The 17,075-nt window shown below is 39.5% G+C and overlaps 1 protein-coding gene across 2 annotated transcripts in view; it reads right to left on the bottom strand.

Annotated features, from left to right (window-relative positions):
• The window catches only part of RERG (RAS like estrogen regulated growth inhibitor), a 105,798-nt gene that overhangs the window by 13,485 nt on the left and 75,238 nt on the right, over positions 1-17,075 (bottom strand). For both annotated transcript variants that reach the window (XM_061363986.1, XM_061363987.1), the window contains exon 3: positions 4,209-4,265. In XM_061363986.1, coding sequence (XP_061219970.1) covers positions 4,209-4,265 — 57 coding nt within the window. The remainder of the gene's footprint in view (positions 1-4,208; positions 4,266-17,075) is intronic.

Here is a 17,075-nt window from a genome sequence, read left to right as displayed (position 1 = left end):
CGATGATGTTTTTTCTTTCATCATGTAATCCAGGAGATTCTTCCTACATGTCATGGTTCATGGAGGCAAGCAACTTATAACTTGCATAACCATTCTATGATTCTATAAGTACTCTGCATGCCATCAGCACTGTCTACTGTTGTGATGACTCTTTGGGCTTACTCAATAGATTTACCAGTTCCCTTGCTGACTTACTGTGATTGAGTATCTCCAATTTTAAAACCAATTGAGTATCACCTGTTTGATGAAAAATCACAATATCTCTCCATCTTTGAGGTCACGAGAAGGCACCCTAAATTCTGGACACTGCCACTAGCTCATGGGCGAAATTGGTAGATCCAGACTGTTACTGCCATTTATTGGCTCTGAGGAGAGCAACTATTCACAGCAGGCTTGAAAATCGTGGTGTAAAGCCCCGGGTCACTGAGGTCCATGGGAGTCTTGTGTTCAGGTTAAGAGGTCACCCACAGAGGGCAGGTGGCCAAATAAAGGTCTTTCTTTGCACCTCTATCCTGAAACTCATCCCCTTAGAGTAGGTCCATCTGTGAGACAGTGCTTGCTGGAAAGTATTACCATTTACACGCTTATGGTTTTCTGGCAGCAACAAGGTGGTTAAGCCCTGAGGCTGCAAGCTCTCCCCAAGCCAAGCCACCTTGGTGGCAAGCAAACTGTCAGCCTGCTGCCATCCTGCTTCCAGCAAGCGTTGCTGAAACCGTACACAGGAATGCTTGTTTTCCTGCTTCTTCTATAAATCTCATAATAGAGCCAAAGTGAAATACAGCACAAATTTCCAGTTCTATATTAAATACCCTGTAGATGCTTATGTTTGTGAAGTGCTTTTACACTGTGGCTTAAGTGGTGCCCTAACTAGACCAAGTGTTCTCAGGCCTTCAAACATCACACTGAATTTGCTTATTAATTTCCAAGTCACGTTCTATTTAAAAACATATAAACATTAAATAATTTTGGTGAAATCCATGTGGTAACCCAATCCCCCTTCTCAATATATATTTAATGAGCTAAAGAAGACTAGATTAATGCTGAATTTGTATATTTACAAAAACTGTATGTATTTTTCCAGTGTGCAGTTCCAGCCTATTTATACATTTCGCTGGACCTGTAAGTCTGCTGTGCACATATGAATGAAATAAGTGTGTGGTTTATTATAGATAAATTTGGAAAGTAGAAAGTCAGTCACCTTGATAATGCCAGGTAACCACTTAGCTTGAGAGATTTGGCACCTTTTTCAAACAACCGTACAGCCAAACAGAGAAAACACGCCAAGATGGTGACAGGGACTTGCCAGATCAACAGAAATGATGGAGAAGTCAAGGCTCCCCAGAAAATTACCTTTGCTGTAGTTGCTACCCCTTGGCTGAGAACAGTAAAATAAGCAGCACAGTGTTATTATGCAGTTTTTGTGAAGATGCCGCTGTCTGACCGGTGCTTGCACAAATTCAGCATTGTGCACTGAAGTGGCAGAGCTGCAAAGCCCCATATGCCAAAGCTTGCAAGATTGGTGCTCCTCCCAGCAGAAAATGTTACTTTGTGGTTTGTAATTTGGCTCCTGGAGATACAGCAGTATATCCAGATGCTGCTAAAAATACGATCCTTCATTTTCTTCTGGCAGGTTAGAGTAGTAAAGAATAGTTATAAAGTGCTTTTTCCTTTCCAGTTAAAATGTGCCACCCTTGAACTGAAAGGGGACAAGGTTTTTTACCCTGATGCTTAGTTTAGGGTAATGTTGAGCTTCCATCAGGCCTTGCACAGCTTAGTGAAAGCTTTCCTAAACCCAGGAATTATCTGGGGATTCATTGCATCAGAGAGCTAATGGGTGGTTGAAAACATAAGAAATAAACTATAAATATGACATTTTTGTCACAGGCCCAGTGATTTTTGGCAAAACCTCTTGCTTAGTAGCTGGATTGTTTGCATCTGTTTTACTCCTGTCCTTTCAAAATTACTTAACAAAGCTGCTTATTCTCCCTCATTGATGCAACTTAAACTTTCTATGTTGGTGGAATATGTAGATACCACTCTTTCTACCCAACTGCCAGTCCATGACTGCTAAGAAGAAATTAATCTGTTTGGCTAAAACTTCTCCAGAAATTCAGCTTGGTGGTGCTTATAGGTAACTGGACACCACATCACCACAGGATGATGACAATAAAGGCAGAAATGCATTTTTTCTTTCAAGCACTGTTTCTCAAAGCTTTTGAAGGTACGGTCCGTTTCTGACTCTGAAGACCTCAACAGTGGTTACAATTTCAGGAGATTTTTCTTTCTTTTTTTTTTTTTCTTCTTTTTAACACCTCCTTTGAATCCCATTGTGATTCCCTAGTTTTGAAAATAATAATAATAAAAAATACTTTAAAAATCCCAATCTCTGGTAGGCAGCTTCCAGCAGAGATTACTGTGATTAAGAAAGAACTTATTCCCAATAGTTTATCAGGCTTTCAGTTTCCCAAAGCACTTAAAAGTAAGCTCACAATGACTGTAATACTTAATTTAAGCTGTTATCCTCTAAACTGAATGTGAATGTAGAATTCAGCAAGTCAGAAGAGATCTAACTTCTGTTTTATTGAGGTAGGACTGTTGTCTGCATGAAGGCTTTCCATGTTGCAAACAGAAGACTATTAGAATCCTTAGGAGCATGGTAGATTAGCAATTGTATTAATTTGTAAACCAGAAATAAATGTCTTGTACATCAAAAAGGGCCCAGAGCCTTCATAATGGGGCAAAAACCCCCCAATATATAAACCTTGCAGCTTGCCAATAACTTGCTTTGTGTCCTTAAACAAGGCAACAAGGACACTTTTTCATACAGTGTTCCTGTAACAAATTAATGAAATTGGACTATACTGGCACAAAACACTTCATATACTTCTTCTATTGTCAAGTTCTTAAAATGATGTATTAGCGATGTGAAGATGAAGTGCTGATGTGAGATGTGAAGTACTAATAATACTAACAGAACATTATACCAAACATCCCGCTGTGCAGTACAAAGCAGGTGACATATTATTCACTGATGAATATGTTGGTATTAGCAGATAAAAGAATTTATTTGAGTTCAGACTGTTCTGAGATTTATTTTCCCAAGATGAGATTTTTGATGTCTGTCACTTCCTCATCTTACCAGATGACAATAGTTAGTATGATACTGGATAGTCTGCTTTGCTGAATGGGCTGCCTGGCTTCTGCAACAAAGTGCATTAAACTTTCACCTTTGTTTCTGCTGTGCAAGTGTAAAGCGTAGTCTATATTTTTAGTGAGACCTCTTAGAGACAGAACCTTAACAAAGAAATAGGTATTAACTGTATGACCTGTATTTGAACCTCCAAAGATTAGGAAGGAGATGGCAACAGACTGCTGGAGAAAAGGAAATTTGCTAGACCCTTATTTCATGTGTGAATCACTTAGTCCTGAGGCAATGAAGTTGCCTTCTAAGAAGTGAATGCCTCATCTTGGACTTCTTGGGCCAAATTTTCTCTGGTGCAGAACATTCAAATACATATTAACTTAGGAAATACTATGAAATCTGACTTTGGCCCAACTTTTCAAGCAAGGCCACTATTTCAGAGCATTTGTTTGACAGGGTTTTTTTGAGATAACTGTGACAGCTTATCAGAAGTGTCAGACCCAACACAGTAAGCAGGAGCAGTAGAGGAGACATGTGCATTCTCTTTGAATGACTGGTGTGTTTATCTGGTCACACAGAAAGTGAGATGCAATCTATGTTTGAAAGTGAGGACAAAAACCTTATCTAAGTATAGGTAGGCTGACTTTAAATACATACTTTTTGCCCTCCCCTCTTCCCCCTTGAATTTTTGAGATCTGTATCCTGCCCACCTTATTCTCCAGTACCTAATGTCTGGGTTCTCTAAAAGCAAATAACTGATTGCTCACTCAATAATTTCCAGAGTGAAATAGTGCAGTTGCTTTTAAAGGCAAAATTCCCACTGATTTATGTGTGGGCAGAAACATGCCTCATATATTAATTTTGCTTTTGTCTGAGTATGTTAGTGCTTCTCTATTCTGCCATCTTAGGTAATAATTTGTTCCAGCTTTAAATGACCATAGAGAAGCTTTTTACAGCAAATTTGAAGATTGAATGAGGCTTGGAATTTTAACTCTATGACTTTCCATTACTTCAGCTACACTATTATATACAGCATACCACGTGTACAGAATAAAATGCAACCTACCTAGTGTCGGGTCATACTCCCAGATGAACCGTTTGGTCAGGAAGCGCACAACAAGAGCTGGAGGAACAGAAACATTCCGGGTGAGATGCACAAGCCATCAACTCATCTGGGTTTTAAAGCTTTCCTAGCAAACTTTTCTGTGTGAATGGGTATGTAGCAGCCCCCCTGAGCTGTGCGCAGAATTCGTCGTCACTTATTGTGGCAGTTGGGTCATTTTCTCTGTTTGTGCCCCACTTCACATTTTTGGAGGGGGAAAACAAAATGAAGAAAATCCAAAGCTCTTTACAGGGTTAATCATCTATGCATGTAACAATGCAGGAAATGCATACCGAGAGGTTTTTGATGGTAGTCTCTAACAGTTTTCCACTTTGGGTTTTTTATTTGGTCAAAATATCTTCTCTACTATTAAAAAGCCAAAACAACCCCATTTTCCAGTTGGGAAAAAAACCTAAAACAAGCCCACACACAAAAATCAAACCAACAACAACCCACTACTTTGGAATCTTTAGATTTCCCATAACCAATGGAAAAAGTGTTGAAAATTTTTGAACCAGAATGCTTTGAATCTTCATACCTAGAGGTTATTCAAAATAATTTAATTCTCAAACTTCCCTTTCAGATTTTAAACCTTAAAGTAACCATAGAATTGGGTAAATAGCTTCTTTCTGCATTCTGGCATGCCTTCCTTGCAAAATGTGGAAGATAAATTGTTGCCTACTTGTCACTTGAAGCAATGAGCTGTAATATTTTAAATCAACGGTCCACAAATGCTATTAATGAATTTGCAGAAGCAGAAATAAAGGTTTAGTTTTTTGAGCAATGGATAACTAGTTCTCATTTTCACTTTATGGTCTAAAATCTTGCTACTTATGTTCTTATATGTATTCTTTTCTATCCCTCCACTCCCTTTAAAAACAGCCTATGTAGGTTTTGTCAGGGTATTGATTATGTTCCAATGTAGAACTCAGCAGTGACTTGAATTTCTAGGGGTGTAAACAAAGTGTTCACCACTGCCAACTATTCATAATGCTTTCTGCATTTCCAAAATGGAGTAGAGATATCACTGCACTATCTATGACTGCAGAGATTTCAGCTGTACGAAAAATGTTCCTTGTCAGCTCTACAGCTGACAGTAAACCCAGTTCTGATCCTCCTCAAAATGAAAGGTGTGCAAATGCCCCACATCACACATTAATGTGCCTAAGAGTAGAACAAGGCAGCAGTTTACAGAATAAATATAATTAAGTAAGCTTTGCTTAATTGGAACCTATTTTTAAAATGCAATCAGAACATTATTTTTCAGGAAGTTTTAAGTATACCTCACACTTGGAGGGGTAAAAAGAAGCTGATCCTAAGGAAATGAGATCATCACACAAGAAGCAATTTCAAATCAGTGTTATTTAAAGTTTCTATTTTCTTTAGGAATATTTATTTAATTTTTTAGCCTTTGAAGAAACTATCTCCTTGGCCCTTAGACTGAATGAGGCAATTCTTAGCCAAAGTAACTTCCTAAGCCATAGTCCTAATTTGGATGCCATTATACTACAAGAAGATCCATGTAGCTTACTTTCCATTCATGACAATTTCTGCTGCAGGACTTCTTCCCCAGAATTTATCTCAGATAGAATAGTTTAAACATCTTGATGCTTCAAAAGTTTGGGAGTTTGGTCATGACTCTAACTGCAATAATAGGTTCTCTAGTTCGTGTAAAATAGTTGTCCTGACATGCTTTTGGAAGACTCCTTACTATCATCTTTTTCTTCTTCCCCAGTCATACTATGAAGAAGCAGTGATGTGCTATCCGTATTGCAGTGCCTGAGCCTGTGCCTGGACCTGGAGTAGCTAATGAAGAAAGAGAAAGGGCAGAAGAGTGGGTCAACCTGGCCAGCTATTTTAATATTTCACTATGGTTCACTTTGTTGTGATAACCTTTCCCTTGCAGACAGAAATTGATGGAAAGGAGGATCAACATGATGAATGGAATTGGAAGAAAGTCTCTCAAGTACTAATGTCTGAGACAGGTGATAAAGAGTCCCAGCTCTGAAGGAAAAGAGGGAAAAGAGCTGATTTTGGAGGTAGCCCAAATGAAGGAGGTGAGAAGGTGACAAGCAATAAAAAAGAAAGGTAGAACTGGACTGCAGCTGTTGAAGTGAGGCTGGCAGAAGAGAAGTTCACCTATGTACACAGAATGAATGGTACGTTTCATCCTGCAGGGGTGAAAAAATAGAGACCATAGATGTAAGCTCTGGTGAGGAGAAAAAAAGTAGGTTGTATTAATCTCCAGCAGGGAGATATATTATAATCACATACGCAGGTATAATCACATATGCAGGTATAATCACATATGCAGGAGGGAGCTGAAGAAAAGCAAGGAAGGGTGGGAGTCGGCTGCCATGCACAGGGCCAGATGGCAATTAGTCTCCCTCATTGGCAGGTCTCATCAGGGAGCACAAGCCCAGCAAGTCATTCACTAGGCACTACAGGTAACAAAGCACTTGCATACAGCTTGCTTGGGCCCTGAGAAGGGAAGAAAATGCCACTTCAGCACAGCCCTAGGTGAGTGGGAAAGCATCAGCTTCCATGTGCTGTCTGCCAGTTTTGGGGGCACATAACTTGGTGCCATGCAGAGCTCTGCTCTTGCAGGGCTGGCTCTGCTCAGCCTCCCAGCTTCTGGGAATCAGCATGGGTGATTTCCTCAAAATACGCCTGCTCTCTGTCATGGCAATGATCACAGCACATCCTATGGAGCTTTCAATTCTATGCATTGAAGATTAGCAGCTGCATTTCACGGATGGGGAATGTGAGATGCTCTTAATGCAGTGTCTCTCCTGTTTATAACTATTGCAAACTATATTGAATGGGAAATGTCTTCATTTTTGCTGCATTAGGGGTGTTTAACAGATGGGGCCCTAACCTCCAGTTGAGAACTAAAACAATGTATGTGACTTTGTTGTCTGATTTTACTGAAAATAGTCAATGAGAGGAGAGCTGGGAAGGGCATCCAAGTGCTTGGGCTGTCAGTCCAGAGACCAGTTTGCTGGCTCACACCTCCTGCCCTAGCAGTGATTCCCCAGAGCAGGCGTGTAATTGTGGAGCCATTTTGTTTACATGGAGCTCACTTTATGACAGATTACCTCACTTTTTACTGAAATAACTTCTGCCAGCAGCAGAATCAAAAGTAAGGACACATCAGGAATTCATTGCACTTAGGGCTGTAGCACTCAGATTTCAGCCACTGGCATAAGCGATGCTTTGGGTAAAGCAATAAAACTTTCCCATGTCCTCAGCAATGCTGCATAGAAAAGAGTTGATATGGGCATTACTTCCTTCTCACCTTACCAAAGGTATGTGCACCATGCTAGAACCATCAGCCTTATTTAGACATGCTTAACTCTAATACTAATAATAAGCCAAAAATAACACACTAGAAAAAAATATAATCCAAATGCTGAGTTTTGATTCAAAATAACATTGAGGTTGAGAATGTCTGAAACACGTTATTTTCTGATTAAATTAGGTGACTAATTCCAATGTTCCAATTAAAATGACCATTCCCAGTACTTATCCACAAAAAAAAAGATGAAATGCATCTCAAAGCAGGCAAGATTCAGATTGATGACATACCTAACAGCAGTGAACTTCACGGTCCTCTACTGAGACTAGTCCAGGCTCTTCCCTGAACATTTACTGCTTGTGAAATACAAGAACTTGGAGACTTAGAAGGAAAGAATCTCCAACAAACTGTAATTTGGATTCCCGCTGTGTTTTTCAGAGACATGACCATTACCTAAGGGAATTGATGTAATGTCCCAGCAAATGAAGAATAGACTCATGTCTCTTTCTGCCTTTCTTTACACCCTTGCTTCCAAGTCAGCTGTTTTGTACAGGGTTTAAATTAGGGTAGAACTTGGCCCAAGACTTTCATTCACTCATGTTTAAACCTTCTGCCTTAGAAGTTGTTCTTTGAGAGTATATATGACTAGCTGTCAAATACTTTTCCAGTGGAGCTCCACTGAAGACAATGAAGTTCTATCAGGAATTAACTTGGCAGATAAACTGAGATTATCAACCACACAATCAATTACTTTTGGACTTGTGTGGCTAAGTTCCTTACTCAGCTTTAAAAACCTCAGTCTGTATCTTTTGGTACACTGTTGGTTTGTTTGGGGGTTTTTTTGTGGTGTTTTGTATCTTGCTAAAGATCTTTGTTTTGATTTTGTAACATACTAGCGCTCTGGCTAAGTTTAAAATCTGCCTGGATACATATCTTCATTAATTTGTTATCATTCCAGCTATGGAAGAAAGGGGAAGAATGGAAGCAGAGTTTTATTTGGAAAACATCCTCCTTCCCCGAAAGCTACAGAGTTCAAAGTTATTCTAAGAAAAATAACAGCTCTCCACAGTGAAATAACTGTGTGATGACTTTTTTATGCCATGAGAATTTTCAGCTATAAAAATGGTCTGAAAGTAGTCCCATTATTTAACTTATCAACAAGTCCATTCCTGGTGCCATGATGATGTGTCATCAGTAAACCATACTTGGCAGAAGACATCAGAGTGGTTAAAAACAGAGGTTATAGTGATCAAAAGGCACTTTATCAAATGTAGCATTTAATTACTTTAAAATGTATGATTTTTGTTTTAAAGAGTTCAACCCCCATTTACCCTCTGGAGACACCTCATATACTGGAATTTCAGCATGTGGCAAGCTCCAGCCTGAAGGACAGCAGTGCCACAGGCTTCTGGCACGTGATGTGTTGCATCCTTACATAGTTCTTTGTCCAGCTTTGAGAAGTTATGATTAGTTTTAAAGGCACTACAATAAAGAAATTAACTTGCTCCTGAAAACACAGGTCATTTGGGGATATCTCTGTGTGTGAAAAAGTATGAACTTAGAATGCAGAGTCCTTTTCTTGTCCTGGTTCATCATGTATGTAAAACATGCAGTCATTACTTCTGGCTTTGAATCCGTGTGTCTGTGTTTTGACTCTGTTTTGGCAGTACCTCTGGCAATTCAGTGATGTAGGGATTTGAGTGGTAAGAAAGACATCAGCAGGAGAATTTCCCTGCTTTCTCTCCTCTCCTGGTTTGTTCACTGTGGTCACTTTTGATGTTGAGATGTAATATGCTTTCAGTAAACTGGAAGGTAAGTTCAATGGAGCAAAAACATATCAATGAGGGGAAAGGAAAGGAAGAGCTGTACCAAGTATGAAAACGGCGTGGTTTACACTGCCTTGCTTCTTCAACCTCTGCATATTTTGTGCATATTTTAATCACTGTTTTAAGCAGTGAACTGGTCAGAGAAATTACTGCGTATGCTTGTATGGCTTTTTTTTCTGTAGGCAGTGAGGTCCTCCACTGACTGATGATATAAATATGAAATGTATGTTTACTTTCATATATAAATATCTGTTAAATATAAATGTCAAAAATATATATACTTCTTACCATAAGTATGTGTACTCTCTAGCAGAATGTATATAATAACATACATATAGATATACTGTAATATATATAGTAAATATAGACTAGGATTGAATGGCTATGTGAAACCTGCTGCTCTTGCCTTTCAGGGGGTTATATTGCTTAGTGTAATGTAAACCTCTTTTCTTCAGTGATAATGATGTGGGTTCTGTGGGCCCAAATCTGAACGTCAAAAATGGTTCAAATGTCTGTTAGAAAGGGACTGAAATACCTGTCTCAGATCTCTATCTTAATCCCTGCAGCTGGATCATGAACTAAACCAACATTCCATGTGTAAGTACTTTGAAAACATTAACATACTTTCAAATGAAAAAAATTAGCACTGTATATTGGATTTATCTTTAAAGTAAATAATATTTTACACACTGAATATGCACATAACAAGACTCCAAGGACTGCTTCAGATGCTAATTCAGTAAATTGTTCAATTAGATGTCAAAGATGTCACAACTGGGTCCAACGTTAAGGAATTGTCAGTACCTTCCTTCAATGACAGAGATGTCTGGCCCCAGTGTTAGAGGCAAAATTTGCCACTACTCAGACACTGGGGAGAAAGCAATTTTGGCACAGGCATGCTAGCGGAACAAAGGCCACTTTCCTTATTCAGTACTGAATACGGAAAATACAGGAGTCATTTGTCAAGACCTTTGATTACAACTACATCGTAATGTTAATAGCAGGAAGTGTTTCTTGCCTTGCTTCTGGCATGGTAATCTTACAATAAACCTCTCTGTATTTTCATCTGGTATAGTCTACTGTGAATTTCACAAAATGCACACAGTATTACTATGGTAGTGATTAGTCCCATTGCCACTGAAGGGGATGATTCTTGCAGCAAAGCTCTGCCTGTTGCCTTCAGTGCTTGAGGCTTTGTTTTGGACTTTTTGTGTTTTTTTTTTTACAACAGTTACTGCATATGCAATACAAGCAGGAGGCTTAATTTCTATTGCATTATCCCATTCCATAATATATTGTTCCACTATAAGGTTGTTTATTTCACAAGGCTCCTCTCATACAAAAGATAAATGATCAGACTGGTGTGTCTAATGGTTTTGATCATTTTTTAGGAACGCAGTGTATAAAATCTGTACTTCTACTATTTCTCCTCTCTTGACTTCATTGTATAACATGTTATGTCGCCCTTTTGCAAAGACTAAACTTTCCTGTGTGCTATTCCTAACACATATGGTTTTCCAAAACATAGCTAATGGTAACACCTCCAGATGTTTGTGTGTCTGAGACAGAGTATCTTTGTGATCAGGCTGTAGAGCAAGTATAACGGACAAAGTCACACAGTTACCTGTTGCTTTGCTAGATGATTGACACAGGTAAGGTTTGAATTTGCATGCTGTTTTGAAAGATGCTGGGCACAGTAGGATAGGATTCTCAGTACAAAACTTGACATAAACCTCACCTCCCATCTCAAAGTGAAGAAGTAAAAAAGTTTGATTTATTTGAGGAAAAAAAAATCAGAGAAAAGAAGGGCTGGAAAGTAGGTGTTTTTTTTTTGTTTTTTGTTTTTTTGTGGGGTTTTTTTGTTTGTTTGGTTTTGTTGTTTTTTTTAATTTAAAACTCCAGCACTTTATTAAGAAAATGGCAAGGTGACAAAATTTTCAGGGGGATGTAATTTTTCTGCATTTTTTCTTTCCTATAATTTCTCCTAGTGTTAGCTTTAGAAAACATCCCACTTTCTTGGTCAAATTTGTCATCTTTAAAATGGAAAAAGAAAGTAAGGAAATAAAGAAGAGAATTCTGTAATACTTTAGATGTCAGGATGATGTTCTGGTTATTGTCAAAGCATTTTTGAATGTATGGATTTTTGTTAGAAAATGCATTTTGAACAGAAGGACATTTTTTGGAAGGAAGCTAGTTTTTTAGATTTCTTTTTCAAAGGAAATGCCTGAACAGCTCACTATTTCTTTTCAACAGACTTGTCATTTCGGAAATGAAGATTTAAAAGAAAAACAAACCCAACCTCACCAGCTTCCATGTTGTTCCTTTGTTCATTGCAATGTTATTTTGTATTGCACTGGAGAAATATGTGGGACTAAACTGTCATTTTTTTTAACCAGATGCCACTGTTGCAGAGATGGCAAAGATGCACTTTCTTGACTGTAGCACCCAGCAGCTACTTGGCTTCAGCTCATCTGTATGTACCAAAAGGGTTCAAAGTTGATTTCGCTCTGCCTCAAGACACAGTCCATGTGAGTTATTTGACTGGGACTCCTGAAAGGAAGGGCTGGCTGGCTGTTTTGGAAATGCCTTCAGCTGCTGGTAGGACAGTGTGGAGCTGCTGCCTCATCCCCTGGCAGTGCAAAGGAAGGAACAAACATGAACACGGAAGGAAGCAATGGCAGTTCAGGAGTGGGAATTTTTGTTGCTGTTTTGTTTGTTTGGGGATTTTTTTTTATTGTTATTACTCATTTTGTTGTAGGTTTTCTTGGTTTTGTTTGCATGTGGGTTGCTTTTTTAGTTTGCTTGTTTTTTTAAGATCTCCTTAAAGGATCTCTTGCTCTGATCCCTGCTCTTGCTCTCCCTTCCCATGCTCAGAAGGCAAGAGATAAATAGGAGGAACTGGAAGAAAGAGGAGAGACCTGATGTTGCCTTATTAGAGAAAGTCTGCATGTCCTAGGAGAGCTGTGGACTCCTTTCCCAGGGAGTAGGGAAGGGAGCACTGTCTCATGCCCAAAGGGGATGAAGAAACTTTTCCAACAAAGTGAAAAGCCAGTTCTGTGTGAAACTGTGGATTGGGGTAGGGGCCGGTCTACAAAGCTCTGCTCTTCTGTGACGGCATCCTGGCCATAAATCCTTAGTAAGGAGCTCAGTAAGCCAATTTGCCTCATACTGGTGTTAGTGCTTGACAGTTTTGGGGGCTGGCTTGTGTTTCACCGTCCTACTGGCCTGCTGTTCTTGCCAAGAGCAAAAGACATTATGTTTCATGTGGAATGTGCTGGTCTGATAAACCCATTCTGGAAAGGCACAACATACTCTTTTGCTGGTAGGCTGAAGACTTAGTGTAACTCTAAATACTTAAGAACAGGGTTTTATCAGGCCCTCCAGTAAGCAAGGCCACTAGCATTAATGCTAGATCACTGCCTGTGTTTGTAACCTTCACGATGTCAAAAAGTACCTTTGTGGAAGTGCCTTGCTGTGTACTCTTTCACTAAGTCTGTATACATCACCATAAATGGTAACTAGAAATGGCATAAAGTGTACTTTCTTCTCTCATTTGCCTCAGAAACAAACCCAGTGATGTAAAAGGATGCTGTCTCTATTTCATTTTGGTAGACAGCACTGGCTGTTTCTCTGGGTCTGAGTCTGAACAGACGATCTATCACTCTCTTCTCCTCAGCCTGACTGTAGTAATTTTCTCATCTTATTTTAAGCCCATGTATACTTTATCAGATGAGACTACAGCTCACGTCACATGAAAAACAAATTGTTCCCTGGCCTTTTCTGCTATATACTTGATTTATTTTATGTGTACACCTTGGATTTCTGGGTTTGGCTCCACAGAAGTGTCAAATAACCTGGAAAAACTTTACAATCCAGCTGGATTTTCCCATATATCCGAATATATGGGAAAATAATGAAAGATCATACGTCCTGTGTAATTTACTTGACAAAGGACCTTAGATGGACACCAGCAGTTCATATCAGCACTACAGATTGATGAGCCAGAAATCACTAAATAGATTCATGCCTGTAAGGTTTCTATGTCACAGGGAAATGAAGAATTAGAGCAACAAAATACATCGAAAACTGACTCGTGGAGTTTTCACAATCCTCTTTTTTTATGAGCCTGATGACATAAACATTGATAAATGTTACAACTTTTTAATACAGTGCACAGTATAATACTTATGGAAACCCATGGTTTTCAAACTGTGCCATTAGCTGATTTTGCATCACAGCTCCTTTGCCTACCTGGAATTTTAGAGGCAGATAAAGAACAGTTTTCTTTCTGACAGGCTCACTGCCGAGTACCTGAACCAGACACCTGGAGAAGTTCCCAGAAGAATGGATGAAGAAAGGCATGTAAGAACAGATACATCAGATGGTGACATATACCACAATGGTTTTGAGGTTTGTGTGACTAGCTACTAGCAACACAGTGTATCATCTTCCAGTTGCGTCTAGTACCTCATGGAAAGGGGTACCACCAATATTTTTATGGCAAACAGCTTTGCCATTACACAGGGAGAATTAAGAGATGCAGAAGCAGAGAAGCTCTTCAAGAGACAAAGGTATCATTTCCACAGTAAGGTTTGTGGTACTGAAGAATAGGAAAAGTGAGTAGAAAGCTTGCAATCAACAACTGAAATAAAACATAAAATAAACGCTATGGACCATGTTTCTTTCTCACAGTACAAAGATGTATGTAGCAAAGTAGAGAAATTATTAGCTGAAGAAAGCTCGGTCTGAATTTTTGAGTTTTTGAACATGTTATAGAGATGCTCATTTCCAGAGGAAAAAAAAATGACCCTAAGAGAGGTAGGACTGGTAGCCACCTAATGATATCCGGTACCATCTCCTGCAGCATCACCCATTTTCTCTTGTGGAGCAGGCTGGAAGAGCAGGTGTGGGTGAAGAACTGTTTTACCTAAATCACTAGTGACCAAAGCCTGTTTAAATCAAGCCTAACTGGTGATCTGCCTGATTTCAGATCACAGCTCACTCCATACAACCACTGTCAGCAAGAAGATTAATTCATCACAGAACCTGAAAGTAATGATTTCCTGTCAGAGCTATGGCATGTAACGATGGGCAAAGAGTAACACTGTTAAGTGGTCCAGCCAGTATTATGCTACGGTAGTGATATACTTGGTTCCCAATACTCATGACAGCATTACAGTAATTTAAATTAATTGATAGTTTTGATAAACTACTATCATCTGTCTCTGGCTGCAGCTACAGTTTTATAAACACTCATTTGGTGCCTATAATAACGTAGGGGTTATTATTAGCCTTCTGCTAGGAATCTGGACACACAATCCTGGGAACTGTTCAGAGTAAACTTTAAAATTATGTATGTGTGACAGGGGGAAAGCATGATCTAAATTTAAATGGTAAATTTCTGCTTTCATTTTCAATGCTTAAGGGCATTCAGCTAATAAACGTCATATGTCTTCAAACAAAAGACACAGTAGTAGATAATGGATGTTGTAAAACCTCTGACTTATCTCAAGTCTGAAACTTGAAGGATTAACGTAGCTAAGTTTATGATGTTCATCACAGCTGCCAGGAGACCTGGCCCTGCCTCCTCGGAGTGCAATAGCTACAGGGAATGTTCTTCTGGTTGAACCTACCTCATTAGCTATACTTAGTCAAAAGTCTATATTAAGAGGAAGCTCTGATATATTTATTCATGCTGAATAATGAATTATACCCCCAAAACCTGAGGTGCTATCTATGTAAGATTCTCATGTCGATAGAAACTACACAGATAGGAAAGATAACAAGTCATGTATTCAGGACTGTTGTAGTCATTATCTCATTCAGTGGTTTATCCAGCTTGAAGTGGCCTTAGCGATGGATTTTCTTCATTCCTTTTACATGAGTCTGCAAACACCAAGTTCCTGTTTGTTCTAAGGGATGCTAAAGATCCCACAGTATTTTTGCAAGTGTATTCTGTCATCTTTCCCTGCTAGGATCCTCTTCTCCATCCTGAGGATTGGTAGGTAGATTCCACCACAGTGGACAACAGTGTCAAGGGCTCAGAGATCCTTCAGGACTAAGGAAGTTTGCAGTTATGATGGTATTAGCTTCTATTATTTTCTCAGGCCAGCATGATAAACCTCTCATCACTGAGTTTTTCTTTTAATGCTTTTTTTAAGAACACTTCCTCAGTTTCACCTCATGATCTTTTTAGAGTAAGCAGAGAGAATATAAACAATTCCACTTTCTCTGCCAGCATTTGAATAAAAGAATATACATTTATTTTTCCTGTTACTGCCCTGTAGAGTGCTGCATGCTGACTGCAGCAATCTGTGTTTGCTTAACCATTCACGATGACATCACATGAGCCATGAGGAAACACAGCCCTGGGAATCTACAGTTTGACAAGTAAGAAAACCTCCAATTGCGCATAATGAAAGCTGAGGCAGTGGCTGGGGAGCGGGTCTGAGACGTGGTTTACATTCTTTGCTTCACCATGCTTTTTGTTTGGCTTTATTGACCAGCATAATGGGCAAGTACATCTTCAAAGCTGTTAATGTGCCCGGCAGGGTAGAGAAGCAGTCAGCGTAATGCCCAACAGTATTTGAATAGTGTTGGGTCTCTAAAGATGCCCTTTTGCAACCTATCTTCCTCTGTCAGCCCCTGAGCAGCTTTTGAAAAATTTGGTCTTTAGTTTCTTTGCACATTCCTCAGTTTAGCTTCATCTGGAACCTGCGTGTAATGATACTGATGGCATGATACATGGATTATCACTGCAGATAGGCTGATGCTGACAAAGCAGAAGTGTTCTGGAAGTGTAAATAGTTCTTTTTACTTAAGATGCTGAAACAATGCTTTCACAGATGTACCTTTAAGGAAAGCATTCATTTTATCTCATTGTTTGTTAGAAGCTGCATTTTCAGTGAGCTATTAACAGAGAGCAAGAATAGCCTATAACCACTGGTTCCTGACTGCTTTTAAAACAGAAGGCAAATTTAGCTGGCATTTTTAACTTTCCTGATGGACCCTGACCTAGCCTCCCCAGGAGGTAAAAATGAGTCTTGCAGTCTCAGAAATGACCTGCTGCAGATTATGATGAATTCTTCAGCTCCAGCTGAGTTCAGCCAAAGCTGAGAGCTTTGCTTACCTTTCTTTAAGAGAAAGGGTTATTTTTAAAGTAGTCTGATCCCCTTTGGTTTTATATAGAAGAATATACACATTTTTAAGCTCCACGTGCAGGTATTGTCCTGCCCTGTGGCCTCCTGTTTAGATGCAGATCACCTGAGCTGTGGCACCTCCTGCTCATCCACCTGGGGCAGATATGATGGAGCCCCAGTGAAATGGAGCCCCAGGGGGGCAATAAAAACCACAGTGCTTTTGCTCCTGCTCTCAGCAGCATTGTTCTGTCATGCTCCTGCTCCAGGCAGACTTAGCTACTCTATCTGCTATACCTGTTGTCCTAGAGGATGAGCAGTCAAAGCAACAATTCCTGCTCTCCCCAGTTATCAGCTGGAGGAGGAATTTTGTTATTTCTCCCCATTCTCTGAATTCCCTCCCCTCCCATTCTTCAGGGTTCAGCCACCAACCCCCACTCCCCCCCCCCCCCAAAAAAAAAAAAGAAAAAAAGCCATGAGAAGTGGGAAGAAGAGATGAATAATTCACTGCTCTAAAGGAATGAGCACAGTCTGCTTAGAAAAGGGGTATGCTTTCATCGTAATTAGATAA

Source organism: Neopsephotus bourkii, unplaced genomic scaffold (genome assembly GCF_033783945.1).
Source record: "Neopsephotus bourkii isolate Nb327-2 ecotype Australia unplaced genomic scaffold, CSIRO-AGI_Nbou_v1 NB_1183, whole genome shotgun sequence".
Lineage (NCBI taxonomy): Eukaryota > Metazoa > Chordata > Aves > Psittaciformes > Psittacidae > Neopsephotus > Neopsephotus bourkii.
Note: the sequence above shows the minus strand (reverse complement) of the source record. Positions and strands in the feature narration are given on the sequence as shown.